Genomic DNA, 24,903 nt, shown 5'->3' with positions numbered 1-24,903 from the left:
TAGGCAGGCCTGCCCCGCCCGGCGGCGCCTCGCCCCGGCAAAGCCCAGCCTCAGGGAGGTGCGGATACCCAGCGCGCCCAGGGCGCCCGCTGCTTCAGGCGGCGCCGCGGAGGACGCCGACGACCATGCGCGGCCGCGCCCTCCCTGCGAGCGGCTCTGCGCGCCCGGCTCCCAGCCTCGCGGTGGCGCCGCACTGAGCCGCTCGTCTCGCTCTTCGGGACTGTGATTATTTTCTAAAACCCGGCGCCGAGGCCCCTGCGGCCGCTCTCGGGGGCCCCGCCCCGCGCCCCTTCCCAGGGTGGTGGAAGGGGGGAGGCCGTGGCGTGCTGGGGAGCCGGCGAGGGAATCCCTCTCCCTCCACGTCACGCGAAAGCGAGGGAACCCGCACTAGCGTCCTCTAACGCAAATGACCATCTTTGGCAACATGCGCCAGTGGAGCAGACCAAGGGCGCGGGGCCGGGGGTGGGCGGGGGGGGAAGGGCCAGGAGCCTCGGCTCCCCCAAACCGCGCCAGCGGTCCGCTCCCACACCCGCCACCCCCTTCCTTCCTCGCGCTGGGTGTGCGGCTGGCGTCAGCGCGGCCGGGAGCCGGGGCAGGGAGGGTGGCGCTGCGCCCGCCTCCTCCCGCTCCTCTTCCTCCTCCTCCTCCTCCTCCTCGGCCTTCTTCCTCCGCCTCCCCGCGCGCTCCTCCCTGCAAGGTGGAGTCTGGGGTTGACGTGAGGTACAGGGGCTGGAGAATAAAGAGTGTGGAGTTGAACTCGTGCCATTGTAGTGACTCATCTCGGGCAGAGCTCTGGGGCTCCGAGCAAACCAGCGAGCAAGCGAACGGCGTTCGGCGGGGACAGAGAGAGGGAGTGAGAGAGGCGCGGACGGGCGACGCGGGCCCGTCCGGGAGCGGGCGCCGGGGAAGGGGTGCAGGTCCGGGCGCCGCAGCTGTGGCACGGGGAGCGGGGCCGCGTCCCTCTCCGCGCCGGCTCAACTGGAACCCCACCGGCCGCGGGCCGGGCGCAGGCTTCCTTCTTCTAGTCAAGTGTCCGAACCGCTCTAAACTCCGGCGGCGAGTCGGCCACAGGAAGTTTATTCTCAGCTCCTTTTCTAAAAGGAGGAAATAGAAGTTTCTCCAAGCGGGCAGCCTTTCTTTTCACCTTTTTTTTGCCCTGCCTGAAATCGGGGGTCCCCAGACCCGGCAGGCTTGACTCGCCGGGCTCCTATTCTTTTTTACTTTCCAATTTTTGATTGAGCCGGCGGTCCGGGCTGAGCTCCGGTTGCGCGCGGGGGCGGGAGGGCGCGCGCAGGGGAGGGACAGAGGGACGCGCGGACTTTTTAGTGGGAGGGACCGGGTGGACAGCCGGACCCGCAGCGCTCGTAGAGCAGGAAAGAAGTGCAGCGCTCGGCGCTCGGGGGGCACTGTTCCCGGGGTGTCGCCGCCGAGGGGCAGAAGCCCGGGAGCGAAGACTAGAGCCCGAGGCGCGGCCCTCAGGGAGCCAGCGCTCAGCAGCCGGTGCGCGGCCTCGGCGAGGGCGGGGGAAGAAAAACACCCTGTTTCCTCTCGGGCCCCCACCGCGGATCATGTACCAAGATTATCCCGGGAACTTTGATACCTCATCCCGGGGCAGCAGCGGCTCTCCTGCGCACGCCGAGTCCTACTCCAGTGGCGGCGGCGGCCAGCAGGTAGGTGCGGGGCCCGGGTGCACCTGGCGGCGCGGGCGGATCCCCGCCTTCCTCTCGCCGCCGCTGCCTCTCTTGCTTTCTTTTCCATTTCTTGGTTTGGCGAGAAAATTCCTACGGGCCACCACTGTAAGTTCTGGATTTCCGTCTTGTCCTGCCCACACCTCCTTTCATCCCCTCTACCCAACGCCAACACTTTTTTTTTTTTTTTTTTTTTTTAAACTGGAGCGGCGAGCGGGCTGGAACAGCCAGCAAACCCTATCCTTCACACTACATCTTATCCAGACCAGCTCCTGGAATTGCAGGTCCCCTTCCCAGGAGCCTGTACCTCCTCTCCCAGGAATCCACCTCCGTTCTCCTCTCTTTCCGTGGTGGACCAAAAAAAAAAAAAAAAAATCTTTGCACCCACGGGCCCCTCCCTACATCTCGGGACCCTATTCTTGCGAAAAACCCTCTCCTTCTCTTCCCCGGCCCCCATCGGTCTTAATTTCTGAAAAATGTTGGGGACACGGAAACATGGTTGGGCTCCTTCAAGTAATCCGGAGTGGGCGCGGGTTGGCGCTCTGGGAATCAGGTGCGAAGATCAGGAAGGAGGAGGTCAGCCTTGATTGGCTCGGCTGCGCCCAGGTGCCCGGCGCCCATCCATCTCCTGTTAGGGTCGGAGAAGGAGTCTGCACTGCCACCAGAAGGGGCGCCTTGTGGGTCTGGGAGTACCTTGGGGCAAGGACGCCTGCAGAGAGAAGGGGTGGGGGGAGTGGGGAGAGACCTCGCTTGGGCTCCTGAGTGGTTCTGGAAGCCGAAAAACAACTTGTTTCTAAAGCAGGCGGACTGGTTTGCACTGGAGGGATTGTGCGTGCGGTCTGTCTATAAATTCCAGAATAAATAAATACCAGAAGGGTGCTGCCGGGTTGGTGGTGCTGGTGGGATGCCTGTCCTCGGCAGCAGCCACCCCCCCACCCCGATGCTTGTGAGGGAGCTGGCTTAACAAACAAGGCCGCTAGAACCTGAAACCCGCCTCAGTCAGGATCTGCAGGGTCTGTAGCCAAATTGGCTGCAGCAAGAGTTGCTCTGGTAAGGCGGTGGCCTTGGCCTCTATACGCCAGCCAACCAGAAGGGCTTGGGGTGGGCTTCCAGGGAGGAGGGACCCTGATGGAGAATAAACTGGAAACACGGTTCTCTTTGGTAACTGAAGAGAGGTATGTTATTCCAGAGTGGCTCCCCGTACCTGGTGAGTCCTCAAAACGGCTTTTCTGTGTCTTCCCGCTACCTGCCCTGGTGTCCCCATAAGCACCACTGTAGAGAGCCTAGTCTGTGCACTGAGGGTGCAGTCAGTGCACCCCTAATGACGAATACCAAGGTGATGAGTTTCAAATCTTGTTCCAAAGTGTTTGATTTTGTTTGCTTTCCAGCCCCATTGGTGGTTTGTATTGAATCCAGCTATCGTCAGGCAATGGGTTAGGGTCATTTATAACCCATTCCCTCATTCTCTGATCCAACAGCCCCCAAAAAGTCCCTCTCTGCCTCTCCGAACCAGGAAGGGAGCTTTTGATTTCTCATCTGCCCCTTTGGCTGCCGTTTCTGTGGCACTCATCATTGAAATGCTACAACCTCGCCGCCTGGCTTTTCTCAGACCCTGGGACCTAGATGGGAAGTCAGACCGGACATCAGTGCCCCAACTGAATAATCTGTGTCACTAGGGCTTTGAGCCCAGGATGTGAGCGGAGGCAATTCCCTGTTTTGGAAGAAAATCAGACAGGAAACCAGTGCTAGGAAGAAGGAAGAGAACTCAGTCCAGCAGAGTGTAATGGGGCCTCATTACCGAAGCAAAAAGCAGCTGTTGGCTAATTCCTAGCATGCTGTAACACATGAGGATTTTGCAATTAGTAATAACTGGTGCACAGGGTTCTTGCATATACGCCTGCCCATTCGGCCCAGCAGCTTGAGTGAGGCGCCTTTCAAACCAGAGGGATTGGCAAGGTAACATAGCTTTGGACAAGTTTCTCAGCCTATCCACTCCTGGGGGGCGCGGGGGGAGGGAGGCAGGGTTTTTTTCTATCTTCTCTGTGACTTTGAGCAGAGCTGTTCTGTGGTCCTAAGGACTGACATGAGAAGCTTTTGTTACTTCTCAAGTCTGTGACCCCACTCTGGCGCAAGGTAACTTTAGTGCATACCAGATAAAACCTGTAATCACTTTATTTCTCTTAGCTTCCTTTATGGGGAGACTTTCCTGGCAGTTAGTGATGGGCCTTCTTCCTTTTGTGGCATCTCAGCGGACCAATCAGTGTAAGAGCATTCTCTGGTTTCACCCTGGGCAAGGGAATATCATTTTTTTCTGCTGTCTTTGTTTGTGGGGTCTGATATTCCTGAGAAGTTTGTTGCTGTTTACTCAACCTAGAACATTCCTCTCCTCTCTCACTTCATAAAGCTTGATCTTAACACATGGCCATGAGTTTCAGTGACTTGGGGAAGGTGGTGGGGGGCAGATAACTCCGTTGAAACCTCTGTTCTTGTATATGGCAGGAACTTGAAGCATGAAAAATATTTCCTGTTCCAGTTATAGTTTTAATCTCAGAGGTTGGTCATTGGTGATTTGATTTGTCACTAATAGTTGCGCACACCTACCCCTCCTGGCTTTTTCTTTTTATTGTTGTCGTTGTTGTTGTTGTTGTTTTCTCTCTCTCTCCTAACTTTCCTAGGAAAACACCTCCCAGATATATGCCCTGCCTGGCTGTGCGACTCTTAAACGGTTTCAGGCCCTGAGCATTACGCAATTCAGCCAGTTACACAAACATAGGTCATTTCATAACTTGTTTTCATCAGCTGGGCCCCCTTTTAATGAAAAACAAAACAAAAACAAGACCCAGAGCTTTTCCAAGGCTGCCATTTGTCTGTTCCTCAGATAACTTGTGAAAATAAATCAAGGGGGACAGTTCAAGGAATACCAGACTAGCTCTCTTCTTTGGCAACCATCCTTTTCCAAGACACACACACACACACACACACACACACACACAATTCCCCAGAGTGAACTTTTGCCAACTGTACCCAGGCTGGGACATTCCTCACATCAAAGAACTTTTACCAGAAATGACTGTGATTCCCAAGTCAGCCCCAATCATACCTCTCTAGTGCCCCCTACGGGACATTCTTAGAAGAACTATCTGGGGAATGTATTTTTCCAGCCCCAGAGAGTGTTAACTTGGTGAGTTTTCGGAATTCTTAGGATTTTTTTCTTTTTAATCCAGGACAAATAAATGCCATATATTTAACAGTGGTTAACTGGGAGCTGCTTGACTTCGAAATGCAGTTTCTTTTCTGATTTTGTTTTGTTCTGAATAAAACGTAGTTGAAAAGGGAGTGCTTTTTTTCTTTCCCTATTTTGATATCTGTGAGCACAATGTCTTCAAATTCCCAAGGCTTGTTTTCTTGATATTGTTTGCATTAGGACATTGGGAATTTTATTTGGGGAGGTGGTCTTCAGAATTGGTGGGAAGGTGGGAGGTGTATATTAAGGCTCTGGTGCTTTTTTTTTTTTTTTTTGCCTTGATCTCACAGATGTTGTAGATTAGGATCAAACGAAGTGTTATCCCAGGAATTTGTCTGTTCCGCTGATTCTTGATGGTGGAAGTCAGTGTCACTGTTTCATCAAAGTGAATGGGGTGAAACAGCAGTCATGTATTGTCTGAGTGGCAGTTGTATTTTCCTATCCAAACTCCTGAGTGCATTTCCATTACTTTATTTCTGCCTGCCTCATTATGCAAGGTGAGTGTAAAGTTAGGAGGCTGTTTTTTCCTTTTCTTATTACAAACACACCTGAACTTATGCATCCAAATCACTGTTGTCCCCTTCACTGTTGTTCCTTGAGAAGACTAAATACTTATTTGAATGCTGTGGCTATTAGTCAGATTCAGAAAGGTTTTACAACATCCCTCCTGGGGATTGCCTTCAGCAAATTCTTTTGAAAACCCTCCCTCCTAACATATCTTTGTCTTTTGAGAGTGAATTTGATATTTGGAAGTTATCAAAAGATCTGACATATAAAGAACCAAGTGTGATGTATGAGGTCTGGGTGATCTGTCTGGGTCCAAAGCAGGGTGTGACCCCGAATCCTGTTGGTCTCCATCTCAGGAGTCTTCCTGGGACAGCAGGCACCTTTGCCACCTCTACCTTAGATTTCCCCACTCTGTTGTACAGGAATAAAGGTACTGATTTTGAGAATTTGGGAGGCTAACTTTCTGGTCTCTTTGTTGAAAGAAAGAAAAAGAATTAGTGTTTTAAGGATATGTCTCATCTGTGTTGTATGTGGTATCTTTTGGTGGCCACAGCATTTCAAAATGACGGCAGCTGCCCTGATTGAGGCAAATATATCTGTTCCAAACCCCATTCGGTACCTCTGTCCCTCTTGGACTCACTGGGCTGGAGAGGGAAGATGTAAGACTCCTCTTGCCCGCTGCTGTCTCGCACCCTGTCACGTGGCAGTGACTTGGCCATGCTCACCTGCTGTGGTTGTAGAGAAGATGAGATGGCGTCCCCTTCCCGTGGAGTGCAGAGCTGTCCCAGGATTGGTGGAGGTACAAAAGGGATCCACAGAATGGTGGAGAGAATCCTCTCATGCTTTGGAGTGGAATTTCTGTCCAGAAGGGCCCTGGGAAGAAAGACACTGGGGAACCTGGTGGAAACCCTGTGTTGGTCACCTTATTCTCCTTGCTTTTTTCTTTTCTTCTTTGCTGTTCTTCACCCTGGCAGTTAGGTAAAGAAAGATAGCATGATTCTTTCAAATGAACCTGACAGGAGGCAAATCACCTGAGATAGTGTTTGTATACTGTAAAATTTGGGGAAATCACGAGTTATTAGGACCATTTCCATGGTGAGCTAAGTGGCTTTCCTCAGAAAGGAACGAAAGGTCAAAGGTCAAAGTGATGTCCACTGCAGGATCTGTGAAAATTGGTTGAATTCCATATAGAAGGCTTTGGAGAACACCCCACGTTTGGTAAAAATACAGAGCATTTGAGTCAAACTGGACCTCAACAGGGTTGTTCTGGGGCATTTGAGGCAGCATTTGCCCTGCCCTCTCCTCCTCCCCAAGCCAGTCTCCTGGGATGTTGGAATTTTCCTTTTCCTGTGCTGGGAAACTAAAAAAAGGGGTTCTTAAGAGAAAGAACCCAGTCTCTTCCCAGATATGCATAATCATTTCTGCCTGCCGAGGCAGGTCACAGGTATTCATGGGGTTCATGGCTCGAGTGCTTGGTGGCCCAGTCAAGAATCAATCTGATGGAGAAATGCCTGGCTGAGGGGATGGACCCCAAACACCAACTCTGACTTCCATCTCAAATGTCATTTCTGCCCAGCCTAGGAGTTTCTTGGATAAGCCCTGCCCCATCCACGTCTGCAGGAAATAGGAACCCAAACCCTACTTCCTGGACCTTTCTGCAGAAGGCCGTGGTTGTGACCCTTATTTCTGAATCCAAGGCCCTGCAGAGTTCAGAAAGGTCATTTTCCCAAATTAGCAACTGCTGGGCTCCAGGGACCTCTCTGACCTGATGAAGCTGGGTGGCCCTAGGGGCCCTGTGTTCTGAGCTGTCTTTCTCATAGTCAGTGGGAGGACACACCTACTTACTGAGCAGCCCCACAGCTCCCTTAAATTCAGGATGCTTCAGGATAAGGAGGTTCTGCTGCCCAAAGACCTGCAGCAAGGCTTGTAAAGGCTCGAACTTTGGCTTCAGGTTCTGGAGATTCAAGCTGTCTAGTGAGAGTCCATCCCTTGACTCCCTGGGTTAGAAGAATAGTTGTGATTTTTTGCTTTCTCACTTCCTCTCTTTATTCTTTTTCCACCAACCTGAGCATGAGAGATGAGAATGACCCTCTAGGACAGAGGTTGCCGAACTATGGCCCAACTATTTTTGTAAATAGGGCTTAAGAGAGCACAGGCACGCCTATTTGTTTACATCTTGTCTGTGGCTGCACTCACGCTAGTATGGCTGAGTTGAGTAGTTGCAACAGAGACCTTATGGCCCTCAAGAGTCTAAAATATTTACTATCTGGCCTTTTACAGCGAAAGTTTGCCAAAATGCTCTAGGAGGTCGGTGGGGGTGGGGGGCAGTTTGTCCTTTTATAGGCATTCTTGCCCACCCAGAAGTCAACAGGATGACACAGTGAAATAAAGCATTTGGAGGCTCTGCCAGGCTGGAATACCACACAGCCATCCAGCATCTTCGATTCTGTCCCTATAGGAGGAGCTTCCAGGGGGGCTGGAGAGCCCCAGGGGAGTCAAGTGAGGGTCCTGGGTTACCTCCTGTAGCCTCCCACTCCCAGCACACACCTGGTGCTGCATCAGGGATCAAACCACCCTAATGCCCGTGGCTGGGAAACCCCATCTTGGTTTCTGTTCAGTGTTAACCCGTTCGTAGAGAGCCATGATTTCTCCCCAGCAGGACATTTGACTGATTCTTGGGTCTGTTGTCAGGGAAGAATGCCAGGCTAACTTCTGGGATCACAGACTCCTAGGCCCACCTCTCCTCTCGGACCCCAGTGTCGCTTTCTGAAAAATACCTTTGGAGTTGAGACAAGACACATCTGCCAGATCTCACTTACACTTTTGTGTGTGTCTCAGAGAGCCTCCACCTGCAGACAAAAGCCTTCTTTATGAGAGCCCCAGTCCCCTCAGGGGCTAGGACGTGTTTTCCTTGCAGCTTAGAGCCAGTGTGTTATCCAGATGGCTTTACCTCCCTCTGAAACAAGTTGTACATGCATTTAGAGGCAGTCATTACCTACTGCCTTGTTTTTATTGCTGTCTTGTTTTGTCTAGACCAAGCCATTGCTGCAAGGAATCTGGGCACGGCCTTCTGTAGACCTGCCATCACAGAGTGAGTGGACTGGAGGGCCCCGAGAGGGGCTGAGAGTCAGCCACTTAGTCCTAAGGGATCTTAGTCTCTCAGCTTTGCTTCAGGTTTTTGGCTTCCCTCTCCCAGCCTGAAATGGGAGCTCTTTTGTTTGTTTTTTTGGAATGAGGAATGAATTTCTTGGGTGCTTTCCTGAAAGGAAAGCTGACAGTTCCCCCACAGAAGTGGAAGGTCACATTAAACCATCCTGTTGGATGCCTCGGGTGTCTTTCAAACCCAGAACCGGACTTGGGGAGAGAAACAATAAAAATGTTGGGTGGTTCCCAGGAATGAGAAGCTGGCAATTCTCCCTGGAGCCACCCCTTTTGCACTGTAAGTGCACAGACACTTACAATGATGATGCATGATGATGATGGTGATGGTGGTGATGGTGGTCGTGATGATGATGATGCCACCTTCCACTTATTTGGAGCAGCATTTCTCAACCCTGGCTGCACGTTAGAACCTCCTCAGGCATTTTTTTTAAAACACCTTATCAGAACCCCACCCCAAAGCAATGAATTTAGAACTGTAATGGTGAGGCTGGCTCCGGCATTTGTGTTTTTAAAAAGCTCCCCAGAATGTTCTAATGTGCAGCCAGGGTTGAGAGCCGCTGGTGTGCTTTCACAGCCTGTGACTACAAGTAGCTGCTTATTTAATCCTCATGATAGTGCAGTGAGTTTGGTGTTACTATTCCCCTTTCCAGACAGGGAAACTGGGTCCTCAGTGATCCACCAAGGCCTCAAATCCAGGCCTCCTGACTCAGACGACTCCCCGTTCTCCCTCCCAATCCAGCAGCCCAAGAGAAACATAGCTGCCTGGGCTTTAGTGCTTCTGCACATACTCAGCCGCTCACGTGTTCTCACAGCCCTGCCTCCTCACAGCCAGCCCTGGTTGTCTGTTTTTCCTCCTTGAAGATCATTTCCCACTTGTATCCTTCTGTGTTCACTGCACCCTGCCCTCCTTCACACACACATACCCAGATACACCTGTTACTTTTCAGTGAGCTCCGGATAAAAAGTCCAGTTGTCTTTGCCTTGGGAGATGACTCAGAATCCATTCATTGCACTGGGCAGCCCTCCTCACGGACTCCCAGAATCCATTGCACTGGTAACTTCACAGAATTCCAGAATCCACCGCACTGGGCAGCTCTCTTCATGGACTCCCAGAATCCACTGTGCTGGTAACTTCACAGAATCCCAGAATCCACTGCACTGGGCAGCTCTCCTCACGGACTCCCAGAATCCATTGTGCTGGGAACTTCACAGAATCCCAGAATCCACTGCACTGGGCAGCTCTCCTCACGGACTCCCAGAATCCATTGCACTGGTAACTATACAGAAACCCAGAATTCATTGCACTGGGTCACTCTCTTCACTGAATGCCCCTGACCTGGAGCCCCAGGGCAGTCTGGGAGGTGAGACAGCCACATTCCACCACCCAGACTGGGGTCAGGCAGCTGGCAGGGGAGTGAGCAAGGAAGGGTCCACAGCGAAGGGTCCACAGCTCCCTCAGCTGCAGTGAAGTACTCTAAGCTTCACTTTATTTACACAAAGGAACCCGGCCGTCGTCACCAGGGGCAAAGACCATGGTGGTGGCAGCTGCCGTTGGTGCTTCTAATCCTGGTTGGTCTGATTGGGCCAATATAGGGGAGATGCTATAGCATCCATGCTAATGGCAGTGGGATTTCATCTGGGGTCAACCAGACCTGTGGGGAGTCCTGGGTGAGGGAAGGTCTGTAGGGATCCTTGGTGGGGATGACCCTGATGCTCTGTCTGAGGGCAGTGAGGATGGATACCAGCACTTGGGGCTGGATTTTGAGGCAGGAAAAAACAATGCTACAGAAGCTTGTGTTGCACTGTATTTGAGAGACCTAGCCTCTTTGTCAGGCTGAACTGGGTTTGAATCCTGACCCCACTGCTTATTAGAACGTGGCCTTGGATAAGTTACTTAATCTCTCTAAGCCTGAATTTCTGCCTCTAAAATGGAGATAATGGTAGTTCTTACCTCAGAGGGAAAATTAATGGAATAATCTAAGTTAAACACTACCATGGTGCCTGTCATTTAATAAATGCTCAGTAAGTGTTAGCTGTTATTGTTGTCATCATTTCATCCACCAAGTTAGGGGAGAAAGGATGTGCAGAACCCTTTTGTGGAAACAGGACTCATCGGATGCTGAGCGTTTCAGGAGGGGAGCTTTCTCCCGAAAATCTGGAAGTAGGGGATCTTCCCCTCCTCCCTCCTTCTCGCTTTCTAGTAGCTGCCCTGAAGGAAGGTCAAGCCCAGCTGCTGAGGAGCATGGCCCATTTTAGCTTTTGTACTCTGTCATCATCTTATATTTTAAATAGAATGCTTCCTGCAGCATGTTCCACAGAGCTCTGCAACGTGGTCTGGGCATAAATTCAGTGACAGGGAGAAAACTCAGAGCTAGCAGCAAAGTTTCGCACAGACACACCTGTGAGCACAGATAGATAGATATGTAGATAGATAAAGAGAGACACAGTGTGTCTGCCCCAAGCAAGATGGGGGTGAAGGTCAAGGAGGACAAGGACAGCAAGGGGAAGTCTGGCAGCAGACGCTACCACTTTCAGTCTCATGGGTCAGAGGACATCTTTTCATGGACCTGGTCTCACCCTGATGGGGTCACAACCCCATCATGAACCTGTCTGGAAAGTAACAAAAGCAGACATAATAACCTTCCTGGTGATCTTCGTTGCTGCAAAGCAGTTGGTGGGCAAATCTCCTCTAGGGATCCTAAGCTGGTACCCTGGGGAATAATGGCAAGTGACCCAGAAGCTCAGGAGGCCCGGGTGGAAGGCCTTCTCTCCTGCAGATGGGGGCCTAGCTGGCCTGGAGGGCTTCAGAGAGGACCTGGTGAGTGTGAGCTGCGAGGGACCACATCTATCCTAGAAGCCATTGGAGATATGACCACATCCTCGCTGAGCCAGTTGGGGATGGAGTTTCCAGGACCTCAGTCAGGGAGCAGATCTGACATGGGGGTGCCAGGAATAGTTAAGATCCCCTTGATTCTTGGATGTGCAGGAAGTTCACCCAGTGTCTTGACCTTGGCTTCCCAGGCTCTGACTCTACTTTCTGCCAGTTTTGGCCTCCTGGCTCTGCTTGTCCTGTTCTACAGTATTTATTGGCTCAATCCTACTTTTCTCCTCATTTCAGAAATTCCGGGTAGATATGCCTGGCTCAGGCAGCGCCTTCATCCCCACCATCAACGCCATCACGACCAGCCAGGACCTGCAGTGGATGGTGCAGCCCACGGTGATCACCTCCATGTCCAACCCGTACCCCCGTTCGCACCCCTATAGCCCCCTGCCGGGCCTGGCCTCCGTCCCCGGGCACATGGCCCTCCCAAGACCCGGCGTGATCAAGACCATTGGCACCACTGTGGGCCGCAGAAGGAGAGATGAGCAGGTACCGTTCCGATCAGGAGCCACATCGGTGGCTTTCCAGGCCGTATAACACAGTGTTTTTCTGAAGACTGGCAGGGAGCAGCGTGGAGGTCCTGGGAGCCCTGGGGAGATGAAGGAGCTCAGGACCAGTGGAGGCGGAGCTAGAGACCTGAGAGTCAGGCATTTCGCCTGTGTCCCTTAGAATCTCTGGGTCTTAGTTTCCTCAGCTGCAAAATGGAGATAGGGTCTTGCTGGCCGGGACTTGCTGCCACCTGAGTGAGATCATGGTGGGAAAGCACATGGTGAGTGGTGAGGCGTCAGCACGTGGGCAGGACTTAGGCCCTGCCTATAGCAGTATCATTCTCTGATACTTGGTACAGGGGCCACAGGACAAGTAGCCAGTGAACCCTGGCTGGGAGCTTTTGGGGGAGTCCTTAACTGTCTCCCAGTATCTGGTAGATACCCAGCAGTCCTAAAGCCCCCCCTCCTTCTAGACCAGTACTGCCCACACTACTTCCATTCTCCCTCCATGTCTCAGGCCTGCAACTCAAGGCAGGAGCCCGTTTCAAGTGCCTGGGATGTGCATTCCGGAAGTGGAGGGACCCTGGGGTCTTTGGAGTCTGCTCAGCTGCTTGAGCTCCCGGGGCTGGGGGTGGAGGTGGTCAGATATCATCAGCCTTTTTTTTCCTCAAGGGGCTCAGCTTTGAGCAGGAGTCAACCTGGCTGAGAGAGACGCCAGAAAAGGGTGGGGCCTCTGCTCTCTAGGTAGCATCTACCCAACTCTCAAAAGGCCCATTGTCTGTATTAACAGATTACCAGGGCAGCGATGGCCCCCTGCTTCCCAAAAGAGAAATCAGAGTCATGCATAATTCCAGAAAGGAGGGAATGAGCCTTCCAAGAGCCCCAGCTGTCCCCCTTCACAGATGACACGGCCAAGGCCTGGACACAGCTACCTGGGGCTACTTGGCAAGTGAGTGGGGAAGCGTGGCCTAGAACCAGACCCCTGGACCCCTGTGCGGTGCTCTCTCTACAACACCATGCCACCACAAGTCCAGGGAAGGGAGATACTTTGGCAGCAGCATCCCTTTTTCAAATGAAACGTTAGCTTGAAGAATTACTTCAGTTACAGCTTTGGAACCCCTCCCCATTTCAACCACTGTCCGCCTCCACTACTTGTTCCAGTACAAGGACCTTTCAAACGTGGTGCCCAGTGGATAATTGCAGATCCAGTGCCACTAGTCCCCAGGACACTTAGAATCACAAGGGTCACTGCTCTGAGGAACCGGAAGCTTTCACAGGAGCCCCGTTCCTCTGAGGACAAAGCTGGGCCTTGTATCCATTACATGTTGGTTGGTTCTATTAGTGGCAGGGCTCTGTGCAGGGGCAACATGGAGGGGTGTGTGTAACAGACAGTAACAGACACAGCTCCCGGGTGCCGTCGGGCTTCTGCTGCTGGGGCAAGTGGCCAATATCCCCCCTCACTGCTGCTTTCCATACCTGTAGTTATAAATATTGCAGTAGCAGTGATCCTAAGGTCCTCTATAAATGTGCTTCCTTCAGGGAGCCCAGGGTGCTAAGCTTTATAGTCACTGATGATTTGGATTCTCCCTGTATGTAAGGGACCCCTGAGTGAGAGCCAGGCTTGTGAGGGACTCTCGGGTTAGCAGGACAACAAAGCAAGATGTGCTGAATGCTCTTCATCCTTTTCTGGACCTAGCTCACGCCAAATTTAGAAGTTTATATCTGGAAGAGACTTTGGAGACCAGCTTTTCTATAATTTTCAATAATTATAGAAAATTCAATAATTTTCCCTCTGTACCTATTTTACAGATGAGGAAACTGAGGCCCAGAAAGAAGGGCCTTGTCCAGGCTCACACAGTGAGTTAGTGGCAGAGCCAGGACTGGAATCCACCTCTTTTGACCTTCAGCCCTGTGGTTTTCCTACCACACCACCTAGGCGTGCCCTAAGACAATTTGGAGAATTTCCTTCCTTTTTTGAGAGGGAAGGAGAGAGCCAGAAGTGTTTTATCGCATGTCAGTTAGGAGTTCAGATAATCATCTGGCAGCTTGGAGGAAGCCTAGGTGGTGGCATCCTAGAACCTTGGCTCTTTGGGTTCCTAGCCCTAGGGTCTCTTCTCAGAGGCTCACTTCCGCCTTCCCAGCCTCCCCCAGGGGGAGGAACCTGTTACCAGGGGCTGGCCTGGTGCCTCACTGCCCTCCGTAACCTGCCCCAGAGGCTCCCTCTGAGGCCAGCAGTGGCGGGGAGGGGCGGGTGTGTGTGGCTTGTGGATGGGTACGTGGTGGTGCTGACACACTCAAGTTGTAACCGTGTTGTCACCACCCCTGAACACTTCCTAAGCCAAGACAAGTCGCCCCACACCTCACTAGATAGGGGCGAGACTTCTAGGGCAATTGGGAGGCCAAAATTTGTCCAGAAGCAGCCAAGGGGGAACGGAGGCCAAAGTGGACCAGGACCAGCTCCCCATCTTTTCTGCCCCTCATCAGTGAAGGAGGAGGGGGGCTAGCTGGGCCTCAAGGGGAGCCCTGGCAGCCTTTCAGTGCTGAGCCCTGAACCCACGACTGCAGCAGGGTTACCCTCTTGGACTCAGGTTGAGACAGGGTTAGGAGTGGCAAGTATTCAGGGCCTTGGCCGAGTGGCCTTGTGACCTCAGCCGATCCCCACAGAGAACAGGGTGCCTGAATCTGTGGACTCTGGGTCTCCAGTTGATTTGCTGCTCAGTGAGCGCAGAAAAGGCATCAGAGAGGAGACCTCTGAATTGCATCTTCTTCTTTCTAGCACTTTCTAGTTTAGAGAGGACTCTCACACTGCATCTCATCTGATCATTGCAGAAACTTGGTGGAAGGCAGGGCAGGTCCTATTAACCCCATTTTACAAATGGGGCTCTGAGGCTCAGAAGGGTCAGTAATCTGTCCAAGTCCATCCAGAAGTGCCACATCTGTGTTTGGCTCCCAGCTGCCTGATGCCTCTCAGAAGAGAGACCGTGGAGCCAACGGCTCTTTGGGTTCCTAGGCAGAGGAGGGGGCTTAAGGAGGGAAGTGGAGCCAGGACTCCAGTGTAGACTCCAAGACCGGGTGTCTGGAAGGGGCCTGAAGACTAACAGAGATGCTACCGGCTGGATGGGCTCAGGTCAGTGTGCATCACCTGGAGGCTGCTGCAGGGGGTGAGGGACACAGTGATGCTGTGCCCTGTTCAGGACATCACAGCCACACACCTTCAAGGCTGCAGGGAGCGTCCTGGGGACTCTGGCCTGGGCCCAGCCCGGGCAGTGGCTCCCTCCCTCACAGGATGGCTGGTGGTCCAGGCAGCACCCGTCAGTGGGGCGGCTTCTCTCTTAGCCCCTCCAAAAGTGGCTTTGGCCCCTTCCCCATGTGTCCCTTGAGGGTAGGACTCAGGTCTTATTCCCCCAGACTCTTCTAAGCCCCAAGTACTGTACTTGGCATCTTGTAGGTGTGCCGTCAGTCTGATGACTGAAGGGGTGGTCTGTCCTTTTGAACTGCTTTCTGCCTTGGCCCCCAGCCATCTCCTCACATCACCTCTGCAAGGGGCTAGTGGCCCTTCTCTGGAAGGGGGGCTCTGTGTAAACAGAGTGTCAGCCCTGATGGGGGGGGAACAGAGTTCTTGCCCTCTGGCCTGAGCCACAGGCCTCTAACCAACCTCAGTGTAAGGAGCTGCAGGGAGATTTGTGTTCATTTGGTCTGTTGACAAACCTCTAACCCCTCAAACTGTGCCTGGCATGCAGAAGGGCTCGTTGGTTGAATGAGTGGCTGTGGTGGGCAGCAGGGTTTAACCTGCCTAAGGGCCCCTCCTCCTTTTGCTGGTCCTGTCCAGCCCGGCACTGTGCCAGGCACACGGGTGGGCCCTCGGGGTTGAAGTGTGAGCAGCCAGCACTCGAGGGCTGGCAGAGGGGCTTGGGAGTGGGGTGGCCCTCCCTCTGGCAACAGAACGTGCCCCCCCCCGGGTGCTTCTTACTCTGGGCCCAGCTACTTAATCACGTGGAGATAATGAGGCTCGCAGAGCAGGCAGGGTGATGGGGAGGAGTAATTAGGCAGAGTGGAGGAAGCTGCGTAAGTGGGTGGGGCAGGCCTGGCACGAGGGGACTCTGCGGGAAGCAGGCCCAGCCCATTCTCTCGGGCCTTGGCACTGAATCGGGGCTGGCCTGACACGTGCTGCCATCATGCTTGGGCTGGTGAGTCCCTGACCCATGGCTACCCTGTTCTCCCTTCAAACACGCGACATCACCTTCCAGGGCGGGTTCAGCTCTAAGCGCCCTCCCAGGCGTCCACACAGCAGCGAGCCGCATGTTCTGGGCCTCCGAGCCGCGCTCCTCTTGCCTTCGGCCCTCCCCTCCCCACTTCCAGAAGGGCTTCTTCCCCTACTTCAAAGGCAGTTAAAAGCCAAAAAGATGGTGAGCCATTTATCCGAGCCTAACCGTGATCCTTGACCTTGGCCTCTAGCTGTCCCCCGAAGAGGAGGAGAAGCGTCGAATCCGGAGGGAGAGGAACAAGCTGGCCGCGGCCAAGTGCCGGAACCGCCGCCGGGAGCTGACAGAGAAGCTGCAGGCGGTAAGGAGCTCTGCGTGGGGCGGGCGCACTTCTGGGCAGGCCGGAGCAGCGACCCCAGGGCTCCCGGCCCTCCGCCTCCGCCTTGCCCCTAGTGGCTGACATGTGAGTCAGTGCAGACAGAAACATTCCTTCCTTTTAGCACATGGGTCAGCACTGCCCTGATTAAAGGAGGGGGCTGGGGAGAGGGAGCTGGCCTTTAGCACCAGCCTGGGCCCAGAGAGAATTGGACAGGCTTCTTGGGCCTGGTACCCTTTCTCTTTCAGCACCTGAGCAATCCCTGCACTGAGACCTGCTGGGGCTCCTGGGTGAGGAATGGCAGAGGGCGTTGGCACTGCCGGGCCCGGGAGCCAAGGCAAGCCCAGACCTGCCTCCTCTGGGGCTCCTCTATCCCAGGGCGCCTGCCACCAGCAGGAGTGGCCCGGCCTAGCTTCAGCCGTCTAGTCTGGGCGGGCGAGCATTGTGGGGAACTGCTCTCTGGGCTCCTTCACCTCTGCAGGGGTCGTGACGCTCTCTAGGTCTCATGGAGATGGGTCACGTGCAGCTGAGTTGTACTGTCTTGGGGTTTTCTCATATCCTTCGTGGCTGGGAGGGTTCCCTGCCTCTGCCCTGAGCCTGAAGCTGTCACCTTGGTACCTCCTTCTGCCCTTGTGAGTCATTCTCCCCTGCTGCCTAATTGCCCACACCTGGGGGCCCGTGGCCCTACCCCTCCCTCTCAGAAGCTTGACCTGACCAACGTCACATAACTCCCTCCAGAGCCCCGCCCTCCAGGGTGGGCCGTACGCCACGTGGAGGAAACCCAAAGCCAGGACTAACTCTCCTGGGTGGAATGTGTTCAAAGTGGGGAGATGAGCGTGAGTCTGTTGGCAGTCCTCGCAACGGCCAGCCAGGGTGGTGCTTTGGAAATCATTGCCTTGTACATCCTGTCACTTTATTGAATCCTCCCAGTTACCATTCACCTGCTTCTGCTCCCCTTTGTCCATCCTGGAGCCCTCGCTCGCGGGTCTTGAATGTGCACGGCGTGAATCCCGTGATGCCTGTAGTGGTGCCCTGTGGAGGTGTTAGAGTCGGGGAGGGGGAGTGGGAGTGCTCTGATGTCACGCGAGGCGGATCCATTAGTGACCAGCTCTCCCCGGGGAGACTCCCCCAGCAGAGCCCTCCCCACCACTGACCTTTCAAGGAGCCATGCCCCCTGGGTCTACCCCAGGTGCTTCTGCCACCAGCCCCAGAAGAGCCTGCCCCCTGAGGCCCCTCAGCTTTCCCCCCACATCCCTAGAAGCCTCACACCCTACTCCCCCGCGCCTCCCCACCTACGACCCAGCCACCCAGGCCCTGAGCCACATCCTCCACAGGAAGCCTCTCGTAAGCTCATGACGTTCATCAGACCCTTGAGACAGATGGAAACTTTTTTCACTTCGGAATGTGCTGTACTCGGCTGCTTAGCGAAGCTCTGGCCCATGTCATCTCGTTCTCAAGCAGGAATCTGTGTTCGGGAAAAGTGGGGAAGAGGCTGGTGACACGTGCCTTTCCGTATTCCATAACGACCCCCTGCACGTGCATCTGTTGCTTCTCTGGCTTTGTGTGAAAGGAAGGGCTGAGGTCCATGCCAGCCTCACATGCCCGCTCAGGCTGGCAGGGGTCTCATCTGTTAAAGCACGGGGGCTGAACTGAATGTTCTCCCGGGGTTCCGTGAGTCCTGAAACATATGCTTTCTACTTAGAGCAAAAAAGGGAAGAGGGACGGTGAAGATCCAGACGGGATGGATTGAGCGCTTCCTATAAGCCAGGCACTGTCCTAGGCTTGTGTGTGCAGACAGAAATCTGCACTATCACGCAGCTTAGAATTTAGTGTCGCTGTGTCCACGGCGAGCTGGATGGGGTTGAGGAGGCACGAGGAGAGAGGGGTGGAGCTGCATGCTGTGCTCCCTTCCCCCACCGGATCTCACTATTACTCACCCCTCAGGGGTACCGGGGGCCGGTCCTGGCACCAAGGCAGAAGAGCATAGTAGCATATGAACTCTGGAGTCAGCTACATTAGGGTCAAATCTGGGCTACCCTACCTGCTTGCGCTGTGGCATTGGGCAAATGATTAAGCCTCTTGGAAACTCAGTTTCATCTGCAAAATGGGTTGCTGATACCTGCTTCAAAAAACTGCTAGGTTGAATGAGATAATGCCTGTGAAATGCTTAACACAGTGCCTGGCACTAAGTGAATGCTCGATCATGACAGCTACAATTGTTAATTCACCCTTCCTCCAAGCTGACTTTCCTCTTCTCTCAGTCTGGAGCTTTGGAAACAAAAGGAAATCTTAACTGTGCAGGTGGCTCAGAAGCAGTGGGGTGTGAGCTTGCTGCCTTCATGGTCCTCTGAGCACATGGCTGGCTTTCCCTTTCTCACCCGGATTTGACAACCCCCCGGCTCAGCCCCTGCCGTCCCTCACATACCCCTCTTCCCCTGCAGGAGACGGAGGAGCTGGAGGAGGAGAAGTCGGGCCTGCAGAAGGAGATCGCCGAGCTGCAGAAGGAGAAGGAGAAGCTGGAGTTCATGCTGGTGGCCCACGGGCCTGTGTGCAAGATCAGCCCCGAGGAGCGCCGGTCACCCCCGGCCTCCGGGCTGCAGGCCCTGCGCGGTGGGGGCAGTGGAGGGGTAGGCGCCGTGGTGGTGAAGCAGGAGCCCCTGGAAGAGGACAGCCCCTCGTCCTCGTCGGCGGGGCTGGACAAGGCCCAGCGCTCCGTGATCAAGCCCATCAGCATCGCTGGGGGCTTCTATGGGGAGGAGCCCCTGCACACCCCCATCGTGGTGACCTCCACTCCTGCCATCACCCCAGGCACCTCGAACCTCGTCTTCACCTACCCCAGCGTCCTGGAGCAGGAGTCGCCTGCGTCGCCCTCTGAGTCCTGCTCCAAGGCTCACCGCAGAAGCAGTAGCAGTGGGGACCAGTCGTCAGACTCCTTGAACTCCCCGACTCTGCTGGCTCTGTAACCCAGCTCCCAGGGGCGTCCTCGGCACTGCCTCCTTCCCAGGGACCAGCACCTTTCAGCACTCCAGGGCCATGAGGGTAAGAAGGGGACCCTGCCAGAGAGCTTCCTGGTTCTGGGGAGACCCAGGTGGGATTTGGCAGTGAGGCGTTGGAGGACTTGGATGATCTCTTGGAAGTCACGGGACCTCCTCCCTCGTTCGTCTTGCAAAGCAAATCCTGCTTCTTGAAAAACGTTGGAGAACTTGGTTTGGTGGACCCGGGCATCTCTCTGGCTTCTGAAGAGCCTGAAGCTGGTGTGGACCGTCCCCGTCCCTTTGTCACGATATGTCTCTGGAGTGATGGTGTCTTTCTCTGCCCCACCACGCATGCTCAGTGCCTTTTGGTTTCACCTTCCCACTATTTGCCCCTTCCTTCCCCCAGTGTCAATTTCACTTCCTCTTGGTTTTTATCCAATTCGCCATGACATTTCATCTGGGTGGTCTGAATATTAAAGCTCTTCATTCCTGGAGATGGGGCAGCAGGTGACTCTTCTGCTGGGGCTGACTTGTCCAGAAGGGACAATGTGCAATACAGAACCTTTCCTCCCCTGACACTCCCGGTCCACCACCATCTCCAGAACCACCAGCAGGGCTCCCTGAGCTCTCACGGAGATGCCGCCGTCGCTGGGAGGCTTGGAGGACCCTTCCTCCCCATCCTCGGAGACGGCTTTTGGAGGAGCGGCTTGGCCAAAAGACAGGGTGTGAGTGAGACAGCCGGGGCACAGATTGGGTTTGCCAAATGCCTAATTACCGGGCCAGGAATAGTGCCAACAAGCCACATGGGTGTCTTGAGTAGGACGTCTCCTGTAATCACTGCCTCGCCGTTCTGCTCCGGACCCTTCTCTCCAGACCAGGGAGGCATCCCTCCCTAGGAGCCACAAATCACTCCAAGTCCCTGCCGGCTCGGCCCTCCCCCACCCTGCCTCTCAGGGTGACGCCACCCACGGAGGTTTAAGGAGCGTGGGCCTGGCCCCTCCCCAAGCCTCACAAGCGCCTCTGCTGTGGACAGAAATGCAGGGGGAGGAAGGAGGGAGGCAGTCGGAGTGGGGTTCGCCTCGCAGCAGCCCCAGCACCCGCTTCTCACCCCTCACCCAGGTGCCTGTTCAACCCCCTGTGGTCATGTGCCACCTAATGGAGCTAGCGCTTCTGCTTTTACACTCCCCCGCCCTTCACTCCAGCCTGCTCCTCAGATCCATCAGCCAGCTGTGAGCAGCTGGCCCAGAGCTGTCACTGTGGCTTGCAGCGTACATGCCATGCTAGGGGGCTGCTGAAATCAGAGATGAGATGTGTTGCTTCCCGCTGCAAGCTAGCTGCTCCCTTCCCATGGGGCGGGGGGCAGGGGAGGGGTCCTCCAGCCTCGCCAAGAGCACAACTCAGCAGAGCTCAGCGTGGTCCCCACCTCCCACCCCTCAAAGCCTTTTCCTCCCCAGGGTTGATCTTCCAGAATGAGCTTCTGCTGGGCTAGTGCTCTGAGGGAGACCCCGCTATTGTGATTCAGCTCTAGAGATCATTGGATGATAATTTAAAACTATATAGATATTATTTAAATCAACCCAGTGGGGGTTAGAACTCAAAGTTGGACTCCGGGGAGAGAAAGAGAGCAGTGACATGGTTCCCTGTTCCCTATTCCCTTCACGTACCCGGGCCTGGCACGCTGGCTGGTATTTAATGTCCATTATCCACTTGCCATGCACTAGACACACAGAATGGAACAGCCGAATGCCTAAAATACACAGACCGCTATGACTGGGAGTGACGTGTGGCGAGATAGGGCATGAAGAGAGAGGAGATTAAGAGAAAAAGTATTTTGTCCCCAAATGCTTTAAAAATGTTATTTCCCACATTCCTTGGCTGTGACGCTGCCCTCCCAGTTCCCCAGAGGTTCTGGGAGGGGCGCTCCTAATAAGATTGGGCCACTGGGTTTCTCTGGCTTCAGATTAATCAAGGACGCGGCAGTCAGCAAGGAGTAGCAGGAGACGGGCAAAGAGAGCTGGGGTGCGCTCAGCTCTGAAAGGCTTAATCATCTCAAGTGGTGTTTGTGGCCGATTGGGAGCTATTTGCTTCTTTTTGCATATATATATATATATATATATATATATTTCTTAAATGAAGCTGCTTTCTGGTGTTTTATTTCTAAAAGTCCCTTTGTGCCCCACTTTGCACAGCCCTGATCCCAAGGCAGGTCCCGGTATGTGACTTGGGGCCGGGCTGGACATGCCTGAGACAGCGTCTGGCTTTCGTTCCGATTTCAAGCTGCGTTGGCTTTGGGACCAGCACAAAGCAAAACCCCAGCTGCCCCTCAGGATCTTGAGGCCTCCGAGCTGTGTTTCTATTCAGGACCCTCTAGCTTTGTTCTGGGAGGTAGTCTGGCTTCCCCAAAGCCAGAGGTTATTCGGAGAAAGCTGAATATTCACACGTAACGCACTAGTGTATCCTCAGTCACTTCCTCCTGGCTGTTCTCCAAGTTCACACCAGACCCAGGCCTGCCTCCTCCTCTTCCTCCTCCCTTCCTCCCTTCCCCCTCCTCCTCCTCCTCAGGGAGCAGCCGCAGGGGGGAGGCCTTTGTGCTCAGGCAGGGAACCCTGTGCTCCCCCTGTGTCCCCAGCCGTGAGGCAGCTGGTGTGGACTCCAGTTGGGCTGCAGGCAGCTCTGGGTTGGCATAGGGCAGGCACCCCTTGACAGGCTGGTGTGAAGCACACCGTCCCCTTGGCCACCTGGCTGGCCTCTCTGGGAATAGTCCTCTTCCTGGCTGGGTGGATGGGGACAGCTGCTGACACAGGAAAGAGAGGAGATCCCAGGCGAAGTTTAGGCAATTGCCAGAGCCAACTCAAAGCAGAGAGTTCACTGAGGAAGTTTTCAGAAAGAAATCATTGTTCTGCCTGTGAGACAGGCGCCCAGTAACACAAGCATCTCCACGCCAAGAACCATCAGAGGCTACTGGTTCCCTTGCTTAGGCTCTGGGGAAAGGAGTCTCCTCTCTGCTCCCCCATGGCTCCATTTTAAGGATGAGCTCAGCTTATAGGCATTGGGACTTTTCTCCCATTTCCTTGATGGACCACCAGGGCTTCTTGTAACTTTCAGGTTGATTTCCTCCTCTGATGAGACATCCACGTGGCCTCTTTAAGAAGGAAAAGAATAACACCTACTATGTGCCAGACACTGTGTTAGGCACTTTTATATATATATACCTTCTTTAGGATGAGACTGAGCCATGAGGACTTCCCTTACTAAAAGCCCACAAGTAATGAATAAACAAAAACACTTGGAGGTGAGAAGGTCTTTCTCCAAAGATCCAAGGCAAGATTGCCTTCAGTCCGAGGTTTGTTCTCAAAGACCCACCCCCTACAATATCCTTCCACCTCTAAACTTGTTTTCCCTGTGATGTGCTCCTTTGCACTCTTCAGATGGTTGACCTGAGTTTTATAGAATTTGTGGACCAATAGGATACGTGGTGTGTGTAACTTTCTTTTAAAAACTTAAGTAAAGGGGTCTTGCTATTTTCTGCTTGTTGAGTCTTCTTGGCATTCATCTTAAAAGCCAGCATCTCACTATTTATTGACAGGTCGTGTGTGTGTGTGTGTGTGTGTGTTCGTGTGAACATTTCTAAGTGTGCCCATGTCCTCCTGCACCTTTTAAAAAGGAAACCCAGTCACCCCGCTACCTATTTGACATCTTTTCATGCTTCTAGTATTTTGGTCATACATCAAAAAGGGTTTTAATCTTTTAATGCTGACATGTTCAGGAGGAGCTGGGTCAGATTTTGAGCGGGGCATGGGAAGGGGAGGGGGAGAAGAAATTGACATTTATTTTATTATTTATTTTAAATGTTTACATCTTTGTGTTGTACCAAGCCTGAATAGAAACCGATAGCATTAAAATGCTCAGTTCCTCTCTCCCTCTCTTTCTTCTTTATAATTTTTTTAAAAATTTAGGCTAATGATACTTTTTTTTGTTTCTAAAATGATTTGTGACTTGTGCTGTATAAACTGTATAAAAAAAGGTCTGTTTTTAAAGATGGACTGTCATTCCTCTAGGGACAGTGGTCACCAAGAAGTCTACGTTGTAAGAGAACACAAGGAAAGATCCTGCCCTGTTCCTCAAAGAATTATTTTCTCTGTATGATTAAAAGTTTATTCCATTTATTTTAGTTTGTGGTTACTTGATATTGAGGAAGAAAATCTTCACCTTTGTATAAAGAATAGGTATCAGGGTGTCTTTTCTGCAGTGAGAGATGTATATATAGTATTTTGGATATAGTGGACAATCATAAGCTTTGTGCATCTGTATTTGAGGTATGTCAATGATGTGGAGTAAAGACTGCTATAAGATCCTGGAGGCAAAAAAAAGTTGTACAAGATTCCTACAGCTTGATGGGGAATTTAATTATCTTTCTGAGCACCTTGTTTTCTTTCTTTTTTTAAGTATTGGTGAAATGGTCCCATTGGAAAGGCTTCTAAATAGGACTCTCCAGGCAGGGCTGTGAGCTCAAAAATCTTTGTATACTTTTGAAAATTGAGGAGTAGCTCTGCTCTAAAGCATCTCTGGTGGTGTTTTGTTGTTGTTGTTCTGTTTTGTTATTTTACTGTAATACAAGCCTACAGTATTTGCACTAAAGAAAGCTTGTTAGAAAAAGCTTGCTGCTATGGAAGAGAGAACATATTACAACTTTTTTTCCTTTTTTTTTTTTTTTTTTTGTTAGCTTCTCCACTTTCAATTGAGTAGCATTTTGTAGAATAAAATGAATTAAGATTGAAGAGCCTCTGATGGTTGGTTTATTCTGTGTTTTCTTCCCATCTCTCCTGTCACATCTCCTTTTTTCTTCTAGACTTTTCTACCTTTGGCCCTGTGGGCAGAGTTGGTCTCTCTGGTGGGAGTGGGGAAGCAAGGAATGGCTCCCCGGGAGCCTCTTTCTGCAAAACTGGGAGGTGAGCTGCTGGGAGGGGCTTAGACCTTCCCCCACCCCTCTCTCTTGCTTCTTTCTCTTCTTGACCCTCTCCAAACCCTCCCAGTCCTGTTTCCCACTTCTCAGGGCCTGATTCTCAGCTGGCTGCCAAGTGCAAGCCACTAATGGTTCACAGTGCTGTCCCTTCCTGGGGGTACTTTGGATGGTATTTCAACAAGGTTGACTCTGGAAACTCAAGAATCTTCAAAAAGCCAATTTAAGGTATCGCTCGGATGGTCCAGGTGGTCACGTGAGTTCACGCGCAGGAAAGGCCTCTGGAAACAACCAAGGTGTGCAAATAAGTGGGGTGATCACACCTCTGGGCTTCCCTTTTGAATAGACCCGGTTTGTTGGGTGTGGAGCACTGAGACGTGTCAGCCAGGTCCCCTTGCCCTGCAGACCAGGACACCCCGG

General features: G+C 53.0%; 1 protein-coding gene across 1 annotated transcript; it reads left to right on the top strand.

Annotated features, from left to right (window-relative positions):
• The first annotated feature begins 1,232 nt into the window (after positions 1-1,232).
• FOSL2 (FOS like 2, AP-1 transcription factor subunit) lies at positions 1,233-24,301 on the top strand. Its single transcript, XM_079720478.1, has 5 exons — positions 1,233-1,670; positions 11,720-11,971; positions 16,426-16,533; positions 18,990-20,248; positions 23,582-24,301. Exons 1-4 carry the CDS (start codon positions 1,569-1,571, stop codon positions 19,509-19,511), a joined length of 984 nt encoding a protein of 327 aa, XP_079576604.1. The 5' UTR covers positions 1,233-1,568; the 3' UTR covers positions 19,512-20,248; positions 23,582-24,301.
• The last annotated feature ends 602 nt before the right edge of the window (positions 24,302-24,903 follow it).

Source organism: Hyperoodon ampullatus (assembly GCF_949752795.1).
Source record: "Hyperoodon ampullatus genome assembly, chromosome: 15".
In the NCBI taxonomy this organism is placed as follows: Eukaryota; Metazoa; Chordata; class Mammalia; order Artiodactyla; family Ziphiidae; genus Hyperoodon; species Hyperoodon ampullatus.
This window is presented reverse-complemented; position numbering and strand designations above follow the sequence as displayed.